Raw genomic sequence first — 23,409 nt, 5'->3', positions numbered from 1 at the left:
AAATTCTGCCTGGCCCGCAGAAGAAGGAATGGCAAGGTTGTATCATGCATGTTCTGACAATAAATCTGAATTTTGAACATGTATCTTTTCTTGAGTACAGTTTTTTTGCACCACCATAAAATAGAAATTCTGCCTGGACTGCAGGAATAAAAATGTCAGGGTTGTATGTGATGCTATACAGTAAAAGACTGAAAATCCAGACTGCTTGGGGTTTGGGTCGATCCAGATTTTCAAGATTCTTAGGCAGTACTTTTAAAATGTATGGAGCATAAACAGGTAAATTTTGATTGTTTATTAACAAAATATTTTTTCATATAAAATACAAAGTACAAAAAAAACAAATTTTTCTTACATTTCTGCGACTTCCACGTGGTTGCTTGTTGCCGCTGTACATCTGCGCTGCTTACACATGCATGCACGCAAATGCCGAGAGTTCGAGAAGTCCAGATTCTCAGGTGAACCAGATTTCTGGTATCTGTATATGTACTCTGACAATAAATTTGAACTTTGAACCAATGTGGGATTACCATTGTGCAAGTTTAGAGGCTTCACCAGTGACCAGGAGCACAGCTTATTCAAAGACATTTTGAACCAATTCAGAATACAATTTAGCGGGTCCAGATAAGTAGAAAGTTGCTAATTATTAGTAAGCTGTTCCAGAGACTATTAAAAGCAGTAAAACATTTCCTTTAGCAATGGAATATCACACTGTAAAATACCATTCCATGTCCTAACCACTCAGTCTTCCAAAACCAGGAAACTTGCAGTTTACCACTGCAGTGTTAAAAATGATCCAGATGTGCTAAACAAAATGTATAACATTGAATACATTACATGAAAAATACAAAGCTATAAATACCAAAAATATTTGATGTCTTGCTTGTGTTGAAATAACTGATTTAGTAGGGAATCAGTTGATGACGGTATCCTTGGAGAAGTGAAATGAAAAATTATACAGGTTTGAAGTACTTGTCAGGCCACCTCAAGAAACCACAAAATATACATGGACTTGACTGAGTTGAATTAGATTTGACTTTGATGTCTTCCATTGTTAACACTTTCTTCTCTGATTAACAGTCACCATAAAGTTCATCATGGAGTTCAAAATGTTTTACTGTTATTTGCAAGTATCATTATTTTGAAGATACATTGAACAAACGAATGAGCATTGTGAAAATTAAGAAAGTTGTTCAAGTAAATATTACGTTCATGTACAAATTGAGAGGAAGTAGAGATGATTTCTAATGCGTCCAATAAAACTGGCTCATGAACACCTTTTACAGCTAGACAACATTTCCACTACTGTGAAGGAGAGGAGAACCAAAATAAAACATTTACACGATAGCAAAAATACAACAAATCACTAAAAATAACTATATAACATGTTGGAAACATTATTCATAAGATAGCTACTTACAAAAATATTATAAAATGTATTACAAATATGGATTAGCTGGCATGGAGTGTTCATTAACCCAAAGGGATGTCCCCTTCAAATTCTTAGTCAGCGATGAATACACTAAGAAAATAAAGTGAAATATTATGAATATCATTCAGGTACAACAAATATATGTTAATATATCACAGAGTAATTGAACTAAAGGCAGTAAACACATGGATTAGTTTGGATTTTTGGTTATTACCCACTGAAAAATAAGCACAACAACAAGTCAGCCCCTCAATCCACCCCTGCCATAAAATATGATCATGCCTGATCAATGCTGGCCTGAATCCTCTTCTGTGCAAGGTGTACAGGAAAATGCTCTGTTTATTTGGACAGCCCATTATGGTCAGGTTTAGTATCCTGGAATATACTTTTTTGTATTAATGAGAGATTTTTTTTTTCCAGTTGTGTGTGAATTGGTTATATATGATTTTTTTTTTAAAAAGCTTTTCACTATAGGTCATATCACTGGACTGGGGATGTTCACTGTGAAATGGATGGGAAAGTTAATGGGTTGGGCAATCCTATTCTTTATACTTTGAAAGCAGTATCACAGGTAGAATGGATCATAACGAGAGCTTTTGAGACATTGACTTTCATAAATATCAACATATTAAGTACAGGAGTTGGGATGTTATGTTGAAGTTGTACAAGACATTGGTCAGGCCAAATTTGGAGTATTGTGTGCAGTTTTGGTGAACTACCTACACGATATATATTGATAAGGCTAAAAGAGTGCAGAGAAAATTTACAAGGGTATTGTAAAGTGGAGTTATAGGAAAAGGATGAATTGGTGAGGAACTTTATTCCTTGGATGAGGGGATATTTGATAAAGGTATACAAAATTATGATTGATATGGAAACAGGCCTTTTCCAGTGAGGTTGGGTGAGACAAGAACTAGAGGTCTTGAGATATCATGGGTAAAGGGTGAAAAGTTGAAGAGGAACCTTCACTTAGGGGGTGTTGAGCGTGGAACAGGCTGACAGTGAAAGTGGTGGTTTAATATAGAACGAACTACACACCCAGAAGATTCTAAATCCTATTCTGCTTAGTGCCAGGCTCAGTTATCTCAATTAGAGCAAGGACAATGCCTCTGATTTGAAGGAGGAATACTAACTAAATCAGGGTTCCTCCAGTTTCCAATCTATTATTCCTTAATTAACAAATGTGCAAGAAGAGAATTGAGCAGAGTCCATGTCAGGCATTAGATTAACCACTTCAATCAGTTCCTGGAACCTGACTAAAATTGGGCAACCTAACATACAACAAAAGAAGTTCATTCTAATTTGAGTGAAACTCCTCAGAACTTCAGTCATGTACAAAAATGTATAAATGCTTAGATTCACAGTATTTATGCAAACAAGTGTGATTATTTTATGACGAACATCTAGAAATCTAGATATATTGTTTTTCTCACCTTGGGAAGCTCATCAAGCCCACAATGTACAGAACCAACTCAAATACATAAAACACCAATAATATTGCATTGATGGTCACTTCCAGCCTTAGAACATAAGTCTGTAGTAGGAGATAATAAACTGCCATTATTGCAGATGGCCCAAGAAGCATCAGGCTAATAGTAAGAGGCACCTTGCGTTGAGTCAGATTCCCCTTGGAACCTAATGCAAAAATAAAAATCCCATTAGAAATAGTTTCTTGCATTGAACACCAGGAAAATGGCAATTAATTTCAGCAATGCAGTTCCAGCCACTGATGCCCAAATTGCTATTTTCTCTTTTGATCCTGAAAAATTATTTGGAATCAAAACCAAATTGGATGCTGACCTTGCTGGATCATGAATGCCTTGTTGTCAGCAGTTTTGTCTCATTCATTGTGTTTCCTGTACACCTGCATTCCCCAATCACTGTGCTAATTTTTCCATAGTGTCTCTCCATTATTGAATGGTTTCCTTTTTAACAGAACTATTTACTTACTCAGTGCTCTACTACTTCTCAAATCTAATCCATTAGGTTAATGCATTCTACTCTTTGGCTCCTTTACTGCATTTCAAATGCTCAACGCTTTTCATTTCTCTCAACACTCATTCAGCATCCATATCTTCTTTCTTTTGGGCCATGATATTCAAATCAAAATACTAAATGAGCTTTATGGATAGAATCAGCTCAATCACAAAGGTTTTTAGTTTAATGGGATGGAGAAATCCCACATCTCAATGTCAAGCACCTGTTTTTGGGGCTGCACCCAGCTGGGCAAGTGGAGACTATTCCAGTACCCTGCTCCTTTCATATAGATAATGCAAAGGCTCTTCCAAACAACCCTGGAAAGATCTAATATCACCTAAATGAGGAGTGAGAGGTACAATTTCAAAAATTTATAGCTCTATTCTGTCAATTAAAAGTCATTCACTTTCCAAAATAAAGAAAATTAGGGGCATGAATTGGAAATGGAAATGGAGGAGAAACTGCGGGAAGAGGCTATTGAGATAATTTGTTCTATCACCTCCTGCGCTTGCTTGGAATTTATTCAGTTCAAGGTGCTGCACAGGGTTCACTTTTCAAAATCCAGATTGTCAGCCATTTATCCTGAAATAGGTGTATTGGCTCCCCTTGCCTCCTAAATCACATGTTTTATCAGTGTCCCAAAATACAAGGGTTCTGGTGCAGTCTTTATAGCCCACTATCTGAAATGCTTAAAGTCAATTTGCAACCCTGCCTGTTGACTGCAATATTTGGAATCTCTGACAACTCCCTAAAGTCCCTGCAGAAAGATACGATAGCTTTTACATTCCTATTAGCCAAGTATCTAACCTTGTTACACTGGAAGACTGATAGGGGTCCTTCATTAATGAATTGAGGACATCAGTTTCTTTATTAAACTGGAGAAAATCAAATAGATGTTAAGAGGGTCCACCAGAAAATTTTTCCACAAATGGCAACTCTTTATGCATTATTTCTCTGAATTATGAGTGCTTTCAGAATAAAAGACTAACTGTGATTCTGTAATATATCGATGATTCTATCAGCAAAGGTGCCAAGGTGGTCATGGGATGGGGTTTCTGGGCATGTATCTGAGGGTCTATGTGAACATGTGTATATGTATGTTGGTTTTACTGTTTTAAAAAAAAATATAGGACCACAATGTACATCTTTATTATGTGTATGAAGTTGTCTTTGATGCTCAATGTATATATTTTGAAAAAAAAAAATCAGAAAGGCTTTGGAGGTTGAGAATGATGTTACGCCCTGGCATATTTTCAGCCTATGATCAATAACTCTTAAGGATCTTGACAACATCCAGGTAAAAGCAACTTGATCACAGTCTAAATATTCTTTTCCTCTACTGGCACACAAAAACTGCCATGTGTACCATCTACAAAATGCCTTACTGTTACCCACAGAGGCTATTCCATTTGCTAACAAACCCACAACTGATGCAGAAGGATGCATGTTTTCACTAAGACAGTTTTTAGATTTGACCAGCAGGATCATTCATTATCTGGAATTGCTGAAAAATCAGTGAGTCCCGAAAACTGCATAATGGCTCATTGTAAAAGGAGATGCTCTTCAATGAACTCCACTGATAAGGTGCAGCAAACTAAGAACAAGGTTACTGGAAAGTAAGTCAAGAGCACTAATGCGGTGACCAAAAGCTGCAATTTGTGCACACAGATGAAACAGCGTTACAGTTAAACAATACAAACTCAAGTAATAGCACTTTATTCCTGATTTTCATCATTATGCTTAACAACCACAAAAACAAAAGCATGCTAGAGATACTCAGCAAATCAGGTAAGAGGGAAAGAGAGTTATCTCTGTAGGTTAATGACCTTTCATTAGAACTAGGAAAAGTTTGAATTTCTTTATGGAGGCTGAAGAGAAAAAAATAATTTTTTTGTGATTGCATTGAGACCAAGTGACTGAATGACACAAGTCACTGCTGGTAATGCTTGATGAGAGAAGGAGGTGACCGACCGCTTAATAACCGCAGCTAATCTGTCTTTTATTCAATGAGAATAAAAGATCAAGAAAAAATAGTTGCTGGAAATCTGAGAGAAGGTGAATGCTGAAAGTACTCAGGCAACATCTGTGGAGAATGAAAAATGGAGATAATATCACTTTGACTGATAATATTTCACCAGAACATCAGTTCTGGGACAAACTGAAAGAGCTAGTTATCTGAAACTGTTCAATCCTGGATTCACTTCAATTCACTTAAATTTACATTGGACTTCAATTAAATAATATAACAGGCTAAAGAGGGAGAGGTCAGAAAGAGAGTTTAACGGACACAAACTGCAGACCAGATAAAGCTCATTATCTTTGCAGACTGAACTGAAGGTGCACTGCAAACCATTCACCTAATGTGCATTTGCTTTCTCTAATATAGAGGAGCCCATATAGTGAAGAACAATGGCAGTATAATTTGGAACTGATGACAGTGAATCACTATTTCACCTGGAAAGATTGATTTCGTTAGTGGATGATGGTAAGGGAAGAGAAGTAATGGAAGATTGATGATGTATCATCAACAGTTACATGCTGTAAGAAAAGGAAGGAGTACAAATTAAAGTTTATTTCCATCTGACAAATATGGAAGAGGGAACTGGGGAAATGGAACAAAATTGTAGTTTTGGCATGCTGAAAGGCAAAGGGGTTGTAGTGTCTAATGAAAGCGGTTGTTTTTAATAATTTTAGTATTCTGAAATACGGCATATATGCATGTAAGTTGATGTCATGTAAAAGTCAACCCCCTATTTTTGGCCTAAAAATCTAGTATTTTCCATATATCGTGTGAAAAATTTAACCCCAACACCCCTATTTTTGGCGCCAGCCACCTGCCCATCTGAGCTCCTGACGATTCAAACATGGAATCTCACCTCGGCCCCCACCAACCACCTACCAGAATTCCCGACGCCCCAGTCGCTGCCTCTCGTCCAGGCCCCTGCCGCTCACCTATTTGAGTTCCTGATGCCCCTGACACCCAGATCCCGGCTTCCCACCCATCCAAGCTCCCAAAGCCCTCACAGATAGCTCATCCAAACTCCCGCCGTCTCTCTCCCAGGCCCCGGACACCAACCTATTCGAGCACTGGACACCTAGGCCCTGGCCGTCTGTCCATCCAAGCTCCTGATGCCCCCAACGCAAACTTACCATCTGGTCCCAGCCACTTGCCCATCTGAGCTCCTGACACCTCAAACAACGCAGGCATTTATCGCAGTCAAAAGTAACACACGTAATAATTGACCAATTAAATTTTACCCTAAAAATTAGTCCACAAAATATGATTATTACACATGAATATACGGTATATCTCCTCTTGACGTATTTTCACTTTCTTCTCATCCCTTTTTGCCTGACAGTGTATGCTTTGTCATTTACTGTTTTCTATCTTCTATCCAAACACATTCTTTTGTTTTATTCTCTCCTGCCATTTCCTGAATTCTAAAATTTGTAATATCTCTAATTTAACATTCAAGATTGACAGGTTCAATATGAAACATTACCTTTGTGTCACTCTCCACAGGTATTGTCTGACCTGCTGCATTTTAGTGCCCTTAGTACTTTACCACTTTTAAAACATAAATTATTTTAACTTTATTCATAAATTGACATAGTAATATACAAGATAAACAAAACTGCATGCCAGCTTTCAAAGAAAGAGAAAAAGTGGATAAAAATTAGATTTTCCTCTGTCTTTTGCTTCATGGAGCTGGCCAGAAATTTAAATGATCGACCTTCGTGAGTTATGACATAGAAAAATCTGAGAAAATGTCCCTAAGATTCAAATGCATACAAAGTTTCAGAATTAGTTTAAAGCTGCTTACCAAAAAATATCCTCATTATTTCAACCCCAAGATACAGGAAGAGCAGCACAAGATCCAAAGCCAGGTTTGCATGGGCATAGGGCAAGAGCAGACCTATATTACAGAGAAAAGAGCATAACAGGTTGGATAAAAACAGAGTTATACAAGGAAATAATTCGTCAAGCCCAAATTTGCCACAGGAGAAGAATATTAGCAAAACGTGGCAAGATTGAAGCAGTTAAACCGAGCTAGATTGCATAAGATAGTACATCTGGCACAGTCAGGAGTGCATCCAATAATGGCCGTGGCTCTGGCTGCAGAGAAGGCCTTTGACAGATTGGGGTGGGACATTTTGTTCGATGAACTGGAGAAATTTGGATTGGGTCAAACATTTATTAATTGTGTGAGGACATTTTATTGTACACCCAAAGTAAAAATTATTACAAATAGGCAGATGTCTCTAGTGTTTCCATTGAGCAAGTCCAGTAGACAGGGTTGTCCATTGTCCCCAGCGCGGTTCATACTGGCAATTGAGCCACTGGCAGAAGCCATTCAGCGGGATCCAGAAATAAAGGGGTTCAGGGTGGGCCAGGTGGAACACAAAAATCAATCTTTTCGCTGATGATGTGTTAGTATATTTGACAGGCCCAGGTGTTGGAGAGGTCTTTGCCCAGGCTGAGGACCACTGGAGGATGTGGGAGGTCTTGGAGTATAAGGTAAATTTGGACAAAAGTGAGATTATGGCTTTGATGAACGGAGATTATAAACAATATCAACAAAAGTCCATTTAAATGGCCACAAAAAGTCATTAAATATCTGGAGATAAAGGTAGACATAGATTTAAGCAACTTATACAAACTTAATTATCTCCCTTTGCTCTGGAAGATTGAGGAGAACCTTGCTAGATGGAGGACTCTGCCCATAACACTGGTGGGCAGAGTTAACTGTATCACATGAAGGTGATGCCAAGGCTCCAGTATCTTTTTCAATTGTTACCCACTTCATTGCCTCAGGGTTTTTTTTCCAAGATACTCAGTGAATTGTCAGAAAATAGATAACTCCATATTAAAGCATATACTTCAGATATGGCAAAGAATAAATCAATATATTGGATTGAAGGTGGGGATATCTCCCAAAACGTATATGACCCAAACAACTTAATACCTTTGACTCTGGATCCTGGACACCTGGAGCCAGAAAGGGATCAGATGTATCGAAGATTGTTACAAGCAAAGGCAACTTAGGTTATTCAAGCAGTTGAGGAACAAATACAATTTGTCTAATAGAACATTTTTGATATCTGCAAATAAGATCTTTCTGAAAGGTAAACAAATGGGACTATCTATGAGCCTACCTCAATGTAGTAACATGGATATTCTAATTCAATAGGGAATGTGTGTAAATTTATCTTTAAGATGTATTATTTTCCAAAGTGAGGGCCCAGACCAGGCTTACTCAGGTCAAGGGAGAGATGGGAGTCAGACTTGGGCACAACAATCAAAGAGTGATGGTAAGACATGTGTCTAAATAGCATTACTGCCAGATACAGGTTGGTGCAATACAACTTCTTGTACCAGCTGAACCTCACACCACAAAAATTACATAAATCAAATCCAAAAATTATGGAAATGTGCTTTAGGTATGGTGTGGAGATTGGAATCTTTACCACTGCAACTAGGTGCAAGGGTGAGATCCTTCTGGGAGGACCTGGGGAGCATTTGGGAAAAAAAAATACAAAAGTGGATTTTCCACAGGATTTAGAGCTGTACCTTGTGGGAGATATTGAGAATGTGAGTTCTAGACTGTTCAAATACCAAATTCAGTTCATGAAGATTGCTCTGTCAGTAGCCAGGAAGTGGTTACGTGGAAGTCCGACTCCCATTTAAATACTACACAATGGAATATGGAAATGCAGAATTGCATTCCTTTGGAGAAAAATCACATACAATCTAAGGAGGAAATATGACACATTCATTAGAGTGTGGCAATCCTATATGAAATACATTGGCACACAGATCTGACTAGCTCCCCTTCCCCCTCTTCAAAATATGGGCACTGAAATAATCCGTCCCAGCAGGGAAATGAGTGGAATTAAGGAAGTAGGACATAGTGCAGGCAACATGCTTTTTTAGTTTTTTTTACTTTTTCTTCCTTACCTTTGTTATTTAGTCAACCTGGTTGTTTTTCCTAGGTTTCTGTAGGGATCATGGACCCCATTAGTATTTGTATCTGTATAATTTATATGACTGCTTGTATTTGGGTAGGGGGTTGGGGATTAATATAGACTCTGAATGTTATAAATGAGTGTTGAAAGGGATTGTGTTGTTTGGTTGAATTTTTTTAATGAGTCTATGAAAATCAAAATTAAAATATTCAAACAAAAAATTGAAGCAGTTATTGTTTGCTATTAGTACACACAGAAGATTGACCAAGACAAACAGTGGATGCATTAATTCCACTCCTACTCAACCACCAAGAATGCCGAGGACAAATGCTAATGAGAATACAACCATTTGCAGATTTTTCTCTGAGACACATATAATCTTAATTTTGACACATCTTACTGTTGCCACATCTAGACTGGTCTAAGTCTCGGGATTGTTGAAGTACCTTCATGAAACAGGGCTGCAGTTGTTCAAGGCAGTGACTCACCACAACTTTCAAAAACAAATAGGAGGGACAGTAAATGATGATCTTGGCAATGACATCCATAGACCCAAAAATGAAATTTAAATAAACTAATTCATCTATGTAAATGTCCTAAAAATATTCCACTTAAGTTGTTTTGGAATCAGATCACTATCAGCCAAAATTACTTCAATGGAATCATTTTGCTAAAATTATAAAACAGGTTTATTTTTTAAAAATCATCAAGGGTTGCATAGGTCACTGGCAAGGTTTGCATTTACAGTACTGCCTTTCCCCAACAACATTGACTTTACCATATAATCGTTTATTCATGCTCAGTTATTTTTTGGATTAAATAATAAATCATCTTTTAAGTCAGTATAGGTCTGAACAACTGTCAACAAACACATGAAAGAAGTATTCACAGACTGATTAGTAATGTGTCTGTTCCTTTAAAATATTTTTAGTTAGGATTATTCAAATAAACAGTACATAAACATGGCATAGAAAGGAGAAAATACTTGATCTCTAGTAGTCATTCTCCAATTGAATAACAGAATAGCTTATAGAATTGTGAACTGGAACTGTATTTTCCTAAAGAGGATTAATAGGCAGTATGTAGTAAAGAAAATACTTTTATGAAGATTAGAATGTTAATGTTATTGTAAGATAAATCAAGTTGGCAATAGTATTTAGGGGATAAATTCACAGAATGCATTTTGAACAAGTTTTCAAAAGCAATGCATCATGGAATGAGTGAGAGAAAAGACAATATTTGCTCTTTGATTAATTTGTAACCTAATTACAATAAGATTGAAACTTACATTGAGCCTGTGAGGAATACATACAAGTTAGAAACTAGAACATTTAACTTAAATGGATACAAGTGTGAAGTGAAGTGTGAACACTTGACCAGCTTCAGGAAGTGGAACACATTGCCCACGTCTGACTACATAACTGTAAAATAAAATGCTATGTTCCCTCACAGCAAGATTGCATGGCAAGAAAAAATGCTTCAAGAACATTCTTGGTCCATATAATTTATAAGTGGGATGAAAAGCTGGTATGATATAAAAGCTCACCAGTATTGCATCATTTACTCAATATATGGAAGAAGATCCACTTAGAAAGGAAAAAAAACAAATGACCAAATACCAAAATTATTATTGATACAAAATCAGCTAATCCCTTTTACAATAAATAACCTTTCCTTTAGAGAATGGGAGAGACAAGGAATTAAAAGAATAGAAAATTGTTTTTTGGGAAATAATTTATTAACATTTGAACAAATTAAGTACAAATATGGAATAACTCATGGTACAATGTTTGCATGCCATCAACTTAAAGGATAAATTTGGAAAGAGACTGAGTTTACCAGAAGGAACCAGCTTTGAATATGTGATTATAGACACAATGATAATTAAAAGATTTATAATGAACATGTACATCAAGCTTCAAGAGAAGGAAAATGATGAAATAAACCCAAACAAAAGTGGGAAAAAGATTTAAACATAAAGATAAAAAATGAAATATGGGAAAAGTTATGTTTTGGAACTATGAAGAATATAATAAACACATGATACAGTATAATTGGTTACATGCCCCAAAAGTTTAAAAAATGGGATCCAACATTATCAGATAGATGTTTTCGCTGTAAGAAGGAAATGATAACAGTACATGCAATTTGGGCATGTGAGAAAGTGACAATGTTTTGGGAAGATCTAAATCAGGTATTAAATAAAATCACAAAAAGCAACATACCAAAAAGTCCAGAGATCTTTCTTCCAAGTAATAAAAGAAGGAAAGAATTAGGCCTCAAATTGGATGAAGCGCAAAAAAGATTTATTATGATAGCCTTAGCTGTAGCAAAAAAATGTATAATGTCAACTTGGAAATCAGAAGAGAGCCTGAGAGTACAGCAAAGGTACATGGAAATGAATAAATGTATTCCATTGGAAAAAATAACATATAATTTAAAAAATAAAGTCACATTATTTGAACAAATTTGGGAGCCATACATGGAACATAACAGAGAGGGCTTGCCTCAGACCTCCACCCACTAAAATGATAAGAAGACAAAATGACCTGATCCAGTGTGTAAAAGTAGATGATACATTTTTCTTGTTTATTTTCATTGTGTGATGACATTGTTTAATGGATTTATTGTGTGGTATATGTTGAATGTTTATTGGTTTTGGAGGGGGGGTGGGAAGGGGGGAGGGAAGGTAGGGGGGGAAAAGGGGAGAAAATGCCACTGTGTATATTTAAGAGGGAAATGTTTGCATGTATTTTGGTTGATATGGTTCACAGTGTGAAAAAAAAAGAATATTCTTGGTCAAGTTAAAAAAAATCCAACACTTTCAATAGTTAATGGAAATCCCTGGTCAATGACCCCTTAAAATGGAGGAGCATTTGGAAATTAACGAAGCATCAAACTTCTAAAATGGAAGCAAGCAGGGGGAGGAGTCACGTGATGGAGTAGTGGCCGGACGGAGAACTCCAGCCCTCTCCAGAAAAGTCGGGAAAAACAAGAGAAAATACAAAGGCACAGAAATAAAAGTTAAAGAAAAGTGAGTATAAAGGTGGAAAGAAGATGGAGACAAAAGAAGAAAAATCAAAATCAACGGTAAGAAGAGAGGAAGAGAAGACAACGGAGGAAAAAGGTGAAGGCCTTACCTGTCCGAAGAGGCCCGCTGTGGAGAGAGGAGCCCGCTACCTCAGGTCGGTAGAAAAAGAACTACAACAATGGCTCACAGAGCCGAGTAAAAGTGCGCAACCGCGCATGAGAAAAAACACACCGACGGGAGGAGGGACCAGCTGGGGAGTCGATCTCCACAGCCGGCAACGACAGCTGCAGAACACCTGCAGCAAGAAGAGACCACAGAAAACAATGAAAACAAGAAAGAAGAGAAGGAAAGGGCAACAAAGAAACAACAGATGGCCAACCCAGAGGAAGAAGAAGAGGAAGAATACAGTGAAATAGATGAAGGGAAAGGCAAGGTAAATGATATACTTGCTCTTGTTAGAGGATACATGGAGTCATTTAAAGAATGGCAAACACAGGAATTCAATGATTTAAGAAGAAGAATAAACAACACAGAAGAGAAAGTGAATAAAATAGATATGACCTTAACAGAAAAGGGGAAAAAAATGGACAAGATGGAAGAACAGGCAGTAGCAGCAGAAATGGAGGTAGAAGACTTAAAAAAGAAATTGGAGGAATCTAATAAAAAAACTAAAGAGACACAAGAACTACTAGCTCAAAAAATAGATATAATGAAAAATTATAACAGAAGAAATAATATAAAGATAGTGGGCCTTAAGGAAGATGAAGAAGGCAAGAATATGAGGGAGTTTATAAAAGAGTGGATCCCTAAGACCCTAGGATGTCCAGAACTACAGCAAGAAATGGAAATAGAAAGGGCACATAGAGCTTTGGCCTCTAAACCACAACCACAACAAAAACCAAGATCTATTGTAGTAAAATTCCTAAGATATACTACAAGAGAAAAGGTACTGGAGAAGACAATGGAAAAAGTAAGAGAGGGCAACAAACCACTGGAGTATAAAGGGCAAAAAATCTTCATTTATTCAGATATAAGTTTTGAACTCCTAAAGAAGAGAAAAGAATTCAATACAGCAAAGGCGATTTTATGGAAGAAAGGGTATAAATTTATACTGAAGCATCCTGCGGTATTGAAAATATTTATTCCAGGACAACAAAACAGACTGTTCTCGGATCCAGAAGAAGCACGAAAATTTGCAGAACAATTACAAAAATAGACTGAGGGATGAAGACGGGTAATGAGAGTAAAAATGATCACGATTGATATGTATGTGGGTAAAGACAAAAATAGACTGAGGGATGAAGACGGGTAATGAGGGTAAAAATGACCACGATTGATATGTATGCGGGTAAAGAGGTATAAGAGTGAATAGAGACAATATGCATACGTGAAAGTATCTGTAATTAGAGGAAAATATAGATAGTATAGACAAGAATTAATAAGGGAAGGTAATGGAATAGAGAGAATAAGGAGGGAATTAAAAGAGTGACCTTTGTGGCATATGAAAAGTGAAATCTTTTCTGGGGGGGGCTGGGTGGGGGAAAAAGAGCGGTCACTGCAAAATCAGTTGACGCTTGCGAGTGGATTCGCAAATCCAAATGGAGAGGGGAGATGTGGTTGTCCGACAAGGGATAAAGGACAACTCAGGAGGGGAAGGGGACATTGGGGATAAAGAAGACAGAAATAGGAGAATAAGGAAAATGTTGGATGTTGTAGGAATGTTGTCTTGTAAAGAGTTGAAAATAAGAAAACAGAAATGGAAAAGAAGGAAAGGTAATGATGGAAAAACGGAAAGAGAAGATAAACAAAATATAAAATGGCTACGCTGAACTATATGACTTTAAATATTAATGGAATACATAACCAAATTAAAAGGAAGAAACTACTAAATTTACTGAAAAAGGAAAAAATTGATATAGCATTTGTCCAAGAAACACACTTAACTGAATTGGAGCACAAGAAATTAAAGAGAGATTGGGTAGGACATGTAACAGCAGCATCGTATAATTCAAAAGCAAGAGGAGTGGCTAAATTAATTAGCAAAAATGTGCCATTTAAAATAGAAGAGGAAATAATAGATCCAGCAGGGAGATATGTTATGATAAAATGTCAGATATATTCGGAGCTTTGGAATCTACTTAATATATATTCACCTAACGAAGAAGATCAAAAGTTTATGCAAGATATCTTTTTGAAGGTAGCTAATACGCAAGGGAACATACTAATAGGAGGGGATTTCAATCTGAATTTGGATCCAAATATGGATAAAACGGGGAAAAAAATTAACAGGAAGAACAAAGTAACCAAATTTATAATTAAATCAATGCAAGAAATGAAACTTGTGGACATATGGAGGAAACAAAACCCAAAAGAAAAGGAATACTCATACTACTCGACTAGACATAAAACATACTCAAGAATAGACCTATTTTTGTTATCAGCTAGTATGCAGGATAGAGTAAGAAAAACAGAATATAAAGCGAGAATGCTATCGGACCATTCACCCTTAATACTGACAGTAAAGCTAGAGGACATCCCTCCAAGAATGTATAGATGGAGATTAAACCCCATGCTACTTAAAAGACAGGATTTTAGAGAATTTATTGAAAAACAATTAAAAATGTATTTTGAAGTAAATACGGAATCAGTGGAAGATAAGTTTATACTATGGGACGCAATGAAAGCATTCATTAGAGGGCAAATAATAAGTTATGTAACCAAGATGAGGAAAGACTATAATCAGGAAACAGAGCAGTTGGAAAGGGAAATAGTAAACATAGAAAAAAAATTAGCAATAAAGGAAGATACAACCAAAAGAAGAGAAATGGCGGATAAAAAAATAAAATATGAAACATTACAAACATATAAGGTGGAGAAGAATATAATGAAGACAAAACAGAAATATTATGAACTAGGTTAAAAAACACACAAAATCTTAGCATGGCAGCTTAAGACAGAGCAAACTAAGAAAATGGTATTGGCAACAAGGAAAAAAGACAAACAAATTACATATAATCCAAAAGAAATTAAGGAAAACTTCAGAGAATTCTATGAACAATCATACCGAACTGAAAACAAAGGGAAAGAAGGGAAAATAGATGAATTTTTGACTAAAATTGAACTACCAAAACTACAAATAGAGGAACAAAATAAATTAACAGAACCATTTGGAACAGTAGAAATACAAGAGATAATAAAAAAAATTACCAAATAATAAGACACCAGGAGAGGATGGACTCCCAATAGAATTCTACAAAACATTTAAAGACCTATTAATACCGCCCCTCCTGGATGTAATCAACCAGATTGATGAGACACAAAACTTACCAGATTCATGTAAAACAGCAATAATTACAGTGATACTAAAACAAGGGAAAGATCCACTCTCACCAGCGTCATATAGACCAATATCTTTGCTAAACACAGATTATAAGATAATAGCTAAACTATTAGCAAACAGATTAGCAGAACAGGTACCGAAAATGGTAAATTTAGACCAAACTGGATTTATCAAAAAAAGACGCACAACAGACAATATTTGTAAATTTATTAACTTAATTCATGCAGTAGAAGGAAATAAAGCACCTGCAGTAGCAGTTGCTTTAGACGCAGAGAAGGCCTTCGACAGAGTAGAATGGAATTATTTGTTCAAAGTATTGCAAAAATTCAGTTTACCGGAGAAGTATATTAATTGGATTAAAGCATTATATAAGGGACCGTTAGCGAAAGTGACAGTAAATGGACATGTATCAAAGCAATTTAACTTAAGCAGGTCAACGCGGCAGGGATGCCCACTATCACCATTATTGTTTGCGCTAGCTATAGAACCACTAGCAGAATCGATAAGAATAGATAATAATATAAAAGGAATAAAAATAAAAGACAGGAATAAAAATTAGACTATTTGCGGATGATGTGATAGTGTACTTAACAGAACCAGAACTATCAATAAAAGAACTATATAAGAAATTGAAGGAGTATGGAGAAGTGTCGGGATACAAGATAAACGTAAATAAAAGTGAAGCAATGCCTGTGAATAACGCGGATTTCTCAAAATTTAAGAAGGAATCCCCATTCAGATGGCAAATGCAGGCAATAAGATACCTAGGTGTACAAATAAACAAAAATCTAGGCCAATTATATAAACTCAATTACAATCCACTAATGAAAAAATTACAGGACGATTTAGAGCATTGGAAAGAAAGAGCTACCACTAACACTGATAGGAAGGATAAACTGTATTAAAATTAACATTTTTCCAAGGATACTATACTTATTTCAGGCATTGCCAATACAACTGACAGAAAAATTCTTCAAAGAGTTAAAGAAAATAATAAGGAAATTTTTATGGAGAGGGGGGAAACCAAGGATAGCACTAGATAAATTAACAGAATGGTATAAACAAGGAGGCTTACAATTGCCAAACTTCAAAAATTATTATAGAGCCGCACAATTAAGGTACCTATCAGATTTTTATCAAACAAGGGAAAAACCAGACTGGACGAGATTAGAATTAGATAAAATAGGGGAAAAGATACCTGAACACATATTATATAAATGGGATGAAAAATTGGTACAACATAGAACTTCTCCAGTAATACACCATCTCCTCAATATATGGAAGAAGATTCATGTAGAAAGAAATAAAACAAATTATCAATTACCAAAACTAATATTGACGCAAAATAAGCTACTCCCTTTTACAATAGACAACCTTTCCTTTACAAAATGGGAAAAAAAAGGGATTAAAAGAACAGGAAATTGTTTTTCAGGAAGTAGATTCTTATCCTTTGAACAAATGAGAGATAAGTACAATACAACTGGAGATACAGCGCTGGCATATTACCAACTGAGATCCTACTTGAAAGATAAATTAGGAAGCAATTTGAGTTTACCAGAGGGAAGTAACCTTGAATATGTGATTACAGATACAATGTTAATCAAAAGATTTATAACAAATATGTATATTAAACTGCAAGAAAAGGAGAATGAGGAAACAAGTGGTAAAACTAAACAAAAATGGGAACAAGATTTAAATATAAAGATAAAAAAGGAAACATGGGAGAAATTACGTTCTGGAACGATGAGAAATACAATAAATACGAGGCTGCGTATGATACAATATAATTGGTTACACAGACTATACATTACACCGCAAAAGTTAAATAAATGGGACCCAACAGTATCTGATAGATGTTTTCGATGTAAAAAAGAAAGGGGAACAACAATTCATGCAATCTGGACATGTGAGAGAGTAGAAAAATTTTGGGATGATCTCAATCAGATATTAAATAAAATAACAGAAAACAATATACCAAAGAATCCAGAGATCTTTCTCCTAAGTAACATAAAAAATAAAGAATTTGGAATTGACTTGGAAGATGCACAAAAAAGATTTGTTAAGATAGCCCTAGCCGTAGCAAAAAAATGTATTATGTCAACCTGGAAATTGGAAGATAATTTGAAAATACAACAATGGTATATAGAAATGAATAAATGTATTCCATTAGAAAAAATAACATATAGTTTAAGAAATAATATTGAAATATTCGAACAAGTATGGGAGCCTTACATTAAATACAATAGCGAAAACCTACCGGGAACAAACATTACCTAAGTTGATGGAAGGAGAAGAAAAGAAAAGAATGGACTCAGTAGAATTTCTGGTGTATTTTTGTTGAATGACAACATTGTCTGACTGGCTTAATGCAACCTAGATTCTATACCTAAAATGGATGAGAGGGGGGGGTGGGGGGGTGGCTTGGGAGGAGGGAGAAAAAGTCACTGTATATGTGTGAAAAAGAAAAAGTGTATATCATGGCTAACGTGATTTATGGTGTGAAAAAAAAATGAAAAAAAAAAAAAAATGGAAGCAAGCAGAAAACAAACCAACCAGCCAAAGGAATACATGATGTCCTAAACAAATCATCCACCCACTGCTTCAAGAACCACTTATCCACCCATCTGTGGTTCCCATACAGGACTCTTCAGCTAACTAAATATGAAACTGAATTCAAAGCAATTCCTCCTTGACACCAAAGAACTGCTTGAGAAGAAGGCCATACAGTCATGCAGCAAGTGGAGCTGTTACCTCACAATGCCAGGAATTGTTGCAATTTCAACTCTAAGTGGTATCTGTGAAGTTTGCACCTTCTCTGTCTGAGCACTCTGGTTTCCTTCCATGTCCCAAAGTCGTGCAGCTTGGTAGGTTATTTTGCCTGATGTGTGCAGATAAACGGTATAGTCCAGAGGGAATTAAAGAGAATGTGGGGATGGGGAGAATAAAGAAAATTACGATAGGATTATTGCAAATTGAATGGTGTGAACTGAATGGGCCAAAACAGATGTTTCCATACTGTTTTTCTCTTTTAGAGTTGTAGAAAATGTGAGAGAGGCTGACCGAGGTAAATTGGAAAATTTAATTCAAGAGCTTGCTATAGATTAATAATGGAACTATTTTTTACAATCATTTCATAATTCTCAAACATTCCACTGAAAAATAAATTACTAATGTGGCACCTTGATTACAGTCTCATTTTCAAAAAATGTATTGCTTTTGAGGCTGAATAATTTGGAGTACAGATTCACTGATTCTGGAATAGGGATTTTGTCCTGTGTCGTCATGCTGGCCTGTGCTTACAGTGCAACAGAGTAGATGATTTCACTGAAACATACAAAATAAAAAAAGGGATAGACAAATTGGATGTTGATGCACTTTTACCTTGGTTTTGTCTAGTAGGAGACATTGATAATAATTTAAAACTGAGAGGGGGAGAAATTTCTAAAATTTAAGGATTGTGAATCTTTGCAATTTTACACCCTAGAATGTTTAGTTGCTGATTATATTGCCAACTACATTTTTGTACAAAGGAAATCAAGGGACATGGGTATCTGCTAATAAGTGGCCTTAATAAAGAGGATAAACCATGATATTGAATTGCAGTGTAGACCTGAATGACTCTGTCTCATGATGACCAAACCTTTTTACTTCCCAGTGGATTTCTTACATTTATAACTCAGCATCCAAAATTGGATGAGCAAGAACAGTTTCCAAATAAATACTGGTAAAACCAGTCAATGCATTCAGAAACAATACACTTTGTTCCCATGGCTGAATAACACTTGTTCCAACTTTGGCAGTATGTCTGATTCCGAGCTTCATACCCCATCTCATATCCTCTCAGATGGACAGATTATTTTCATTTCCATCCTGCCTCAGCTCCTTTCCTCATGTTTCCCCACTCATGAATATCTGATTATCCTGCCTTAAAATATATATGAGTACTTAGATACCAGTAAGATAACATATTTGAGTTCAGCGGTAATGATTTCTAATCTAACTTGTTGGCATTCTCTACCCTAGCTCATAAAACAACTTGATTATGCTTGGTATCTTTAAAATAACAAACTAATCCAACAAGTGAACAATGGCTATTTAAAAGACATTAGTTGAATTGCAAATGAGCATAAATTACTTTAAGTAACAGGAAAATATATATTCAGTGAGCTTTTGTTCAGTTAAAATGGTTAACTTTTATTTTTAAATTGTTCATTTTAAAAGAATCAAGGTCTACACTTTCCTTAGAAACAATAAAAAGACAAAATATAAGGAAGACCATTGTCTTCAATTTTAGTTTTATCCTCTAATCATCAATTTAAGTGATAAACATAAATGTGAATAGATATATCATATACAGATTGCAAAGTAACAATTAAAACTCAAAGCACAGGATTCAGAACCTACTTTTATAAATGAAAAGAAGAATTTCTGCTACAAAGTATGCTGCATAGTACCAGCCGTTGAGAATAAGGAGAATTTCCAGTGGGGTTAAAGAGAGCTATTGGAAAAAAATTAAGGAAAGGTCACATATGTAAAATATTTATCAATCGAAGCTTCTCTTTCAACTAACTGAAATTTCAGAATTGTAGCCAACTATTCAGAAATCAAAAGTTTTTTTTAAATAAGTCTGTCAACTCAGCACAAGCAGGTTTGTTATCAACACATCAACTGTATTTCAAATAGCCAAAACTCAATTTCATGCTGCAACGACGTCATCAACAGAGTGAAAACTTTGAAGCTGGAGAATTCTCAATTCCATGCACATCAAGAGTAATATTTAATTTATAAAAGGATACAACTGGGGGTGGTTTTCCTATTTAAAAAAAAACAATTATTAGAAACATGTCCTCCACAAAGTACTGATTTCAAAAATCAAGCGTGATTGAAATTATGGCAAAGTTATCTCGATCAGGAAAGTCCAAATTTGACCTTCTTTGAAGCATGTGTTCATTTCAAGGTTGTTTCAAGTCAATTACATTCATTGGAGCGCTTTCATCCCTAACGTCGAAGTACTCGAGATGGCAGAGGTCGACAGCATCGAGTCCACGCTGATGAAGATCCAGCTGCGCTGGGTGGGTCACGTCTCCAGAATGGAGGACCATCGCCTTCCCAAGATCGTGTTATATGGCGAGCTCTCCACTGGCCACCGTGACAGAGGTGCACCAAAGAAAAGGTACAAGGACTGCCTAAAGAAATCTCTTGGTGCCTGCCACATTGACCACTGCCAGTGGGCTGATATCGCCTCAAACCGTGCATCTTGGCGCCTCACAGTTTGGCGGGCAGCAACCTCCTTTGAAGAAGACCGCAGAGCCCACCTCACTGACAAAAGGCAAAGGAGGAAAAACCCAACACCCAACCCCAACCAACCAATTTTCCCCTGCAACCGCTGCAACCGTGTCTGCCTGTCCCGCATCAGACTTGTCAGCCACAAACGAGCCTGCAGCTGACGTGGACATTTACCCCCTCCATAAATCTTCGTCTGCGAAGCCAAGCCAAAGAAGACTGGAGTTGCTAGCTGCCAAATATAAGCCATTGCTTCACTGAACAATTTTTAAAATAATTCCACATAGATTTCTGCCTTGCTAAAATGGCTCTTTTCCATGTCACAAATAAAATAGTATTGGGTAGCTTGCAGTCTTTGACCATACTATTTTTGTTCAATGCAGGCAACAAGTTCAGTGCAACTACATAATCCTTATTTCATGCTTATGTCTCCACCATAATGGGACAGGATCATCTTCAATTATTTCATTTCCTGCTTGACCTTCACTTTTGGTATTGCTTAAATACCTTTACTGAGCTCTTCCCTGTTATCAACATGCTGTCCTTTGGTAATACTTTCCAAAAACACATGATCTCTCACATATACTGTATGCTATAACACACATTTCTACTTTACCATCATCTGTCTGACTTTAAATATATTTATTCTTAGAGTCTAGAAGACACTGTGGCAAAGCCAACATTGATAATCACTGTTGGCATCTGAGTGGCTTGCTCAATCACACTGATCTCACAAGGGATGAGCATGAACTTTGAGCTGAACTAATGGCTTCAGTCACAGTGAGAAATCCATTTACCCAGTCACCAATTACATTTCTCTTCCTGACAAATGTCTGGTGTTGGACCAAAATGGTTGCAATCTTGATATCATACAACACCATGAAAATACTTCTGTGCCATACAAAGCCTGCCAACATTATATCACTTGTCTCAGGTTAAATCTCAGTTCATCTGCAAGGCCTTTGTGCCTTACAGGTTGACTATTATGGTGCACCCTGGGCTATTCTTGCCTGTTCTACCTTCTGCAAACCTAAATTTTTGCTACCTCCTTTCTAGGCTACACAAAGCAAAGAGGAGCTGGAGATACTGAGCAGGTCATGCAATAGCCAGCCAATTTGGGATGTTTCTTCAAGTCTAAGGAAGGAAAAGAAACCTGACTGAAAATAGTGACTGGTCATTTCTTTCCATGGATGCTGCCTAACCCACTGAGTTTTCCAGTTTCTATTTTCTCAAAATTCCAGTATCTGTGTTTTTTTTTTGTGGCTTCTAGTCTGCACCATCCTTTTTATTGATGACCTCTGTGCTTACTGAATCACATTAGCTATTGTTAAGCCATCCCTCATCTTTGCTTTTATCCTTAAGATCTCTGGTCCTTCCACTCTTCAAGATAATTTCATTCTAATTCTTGCTTTGAACATTACAATTACTTCACTTTTGGCTGAATGTTCCATTCAAGGCCATAAATTTCCCAATTTTTTCCTCAATCTTTTCTGCCCATCTTTCTTTTCTCCTTTTACAATCATCAAAAGCCCCTCAAACCAAACTTTGGTCATTAGCACTGATAGACCCAGGATCAATTGTCATTTGGTAATTAACAATGCTTGGGAATTGACCAAGGCACTGCACATTTCTAAAATTAAAATAAAGGCACTTTTTAAAATTAAACCCTGTTCAGATCAAATAGCATTTTTGGGGGAAAAAAACCGTTTTTATGTTTCAATTTATTCCTATTTACTAACAACAGAAAACACGAGGTAAATTAAGTCTTCAGATGTCAAGAAAGGACATAAGCACAGGACTGGGTGGAGGCAGGAAAAATGCCACGAAAGTGAAGTTGTCAAAGATGAAAAGTCAGCACAGAGATGTCTGACCAGCTCGAGTATTTTCCTCATTTTCCGAAGTTAAACAAGATAAATGATGGGCATTTACGTTGGAAGAGCGAGGGAGAGTGAATTAAGTAAATAATGTTAAACACAAGCGATGGTGAATTACTGTGGGGGAAAACCTGGCGCTCTTCACTACTAATGAAGTGTCATTAGCGGACAGAATCCCTTCTCAGTTGTCAATGATCCCCCGTGATTTTGTCTTGGTCGGCACACGAGATTACTCGTTTCCATCTCTTTCGAGCTAATTGCTTACTATGTTCTGATAATTGCCTCAACGTTGACATTTTATTAATTCGATTTCAAGATGCAACTCCTTTTTGCATTTTCCTGTGTTTTTTTTTGTGTAATAAACCAGTAATACCTCAGTGTTGAGTTACTCTGGAAATCAAGATCCCCTTAACCGCCCGGGCCTAAGTCGCGTCCGCTCCACTCACCTCGCGCCATTTTGCCTCACCATAACAACAGCTTTCCCGCCACCTTCCGTCATTTCCTGGTC

General features: G+C 36.5%; 1 protein-coding gene across 3 annotated transcripts; it reads right to left on the bottom strand.

Annotated features, from left to right (window-relative positions):
- Window positions 1–277: 277 nt before the first annotated feature.
- LOC138744870 (transmembrane protein 216-like) lies at window positions 278–23,407 on the bottom strand. 3 transcript variants are annotated; one of them, XR_011345842.1, is made up of 7 exons: window positions 23,348–23,403; window positions 20,541–20,557; window positions 20,149–20,242; window positions 7,231–7,323; window positions 2,863–3,064; window positions 1,418–1,519; window positions 278–1,302 (listed from the first exon to the last, which is right to left on the bottom strand). XR_011345842.1 is itself a non-coding variant. In XM_069901661.1 (6 exons), the coding sequence occupies exons 1-6, from the start codon at window positions 23,355–23,357 to the stop codon at window positions 1,501–1,503; spliced, it is 435 nt and encodes a 144-aa protein (XP_069757762.1). In that variant the 5' UTR covers window positions 23,358–23,402; the 3' UTR covers window positions 278–1,500. The 3 variants fall into 3 exon arrangements, 2 of the variants coding, with proteins under 2 accessions (XP_069757762.1, XP_069757777.1); XM_069901661.1 differs by having other exon boundaries at window positions 278–1,519; window positions 23,348–23,402; XM_069901676.1 differs by lacking the exons at window positions 20,149–20,242; window positions 20,541–20,557 and having other exon boundaries at window positions 278–1,519; window positions 23,348–23,407.
- Between the last annotated feature and the right edge of the window lie 2 nt (window positions 23,408–23,409).

This window comes from Narcine bancroftii, chromosome 1 (assembly GCF_036971445.1).
Source record: "Narcine bancroftii isolate sNarBan1 chromosome 1, sNarBan1.hap1, whole genome shotgun sequence".
In the NCBI taxonomy this organism is placed as follows: Eukaryota; Metazoa; Chordata; class Chondrichthyes; order Torpediniformes; family Narcinidae; genus Narcine; species Narcine bancroftii.
Note: the sequence above shows the minus strand (reverse complement) of the source record. Positions and strands in the feature narration are given on the sequence as shown.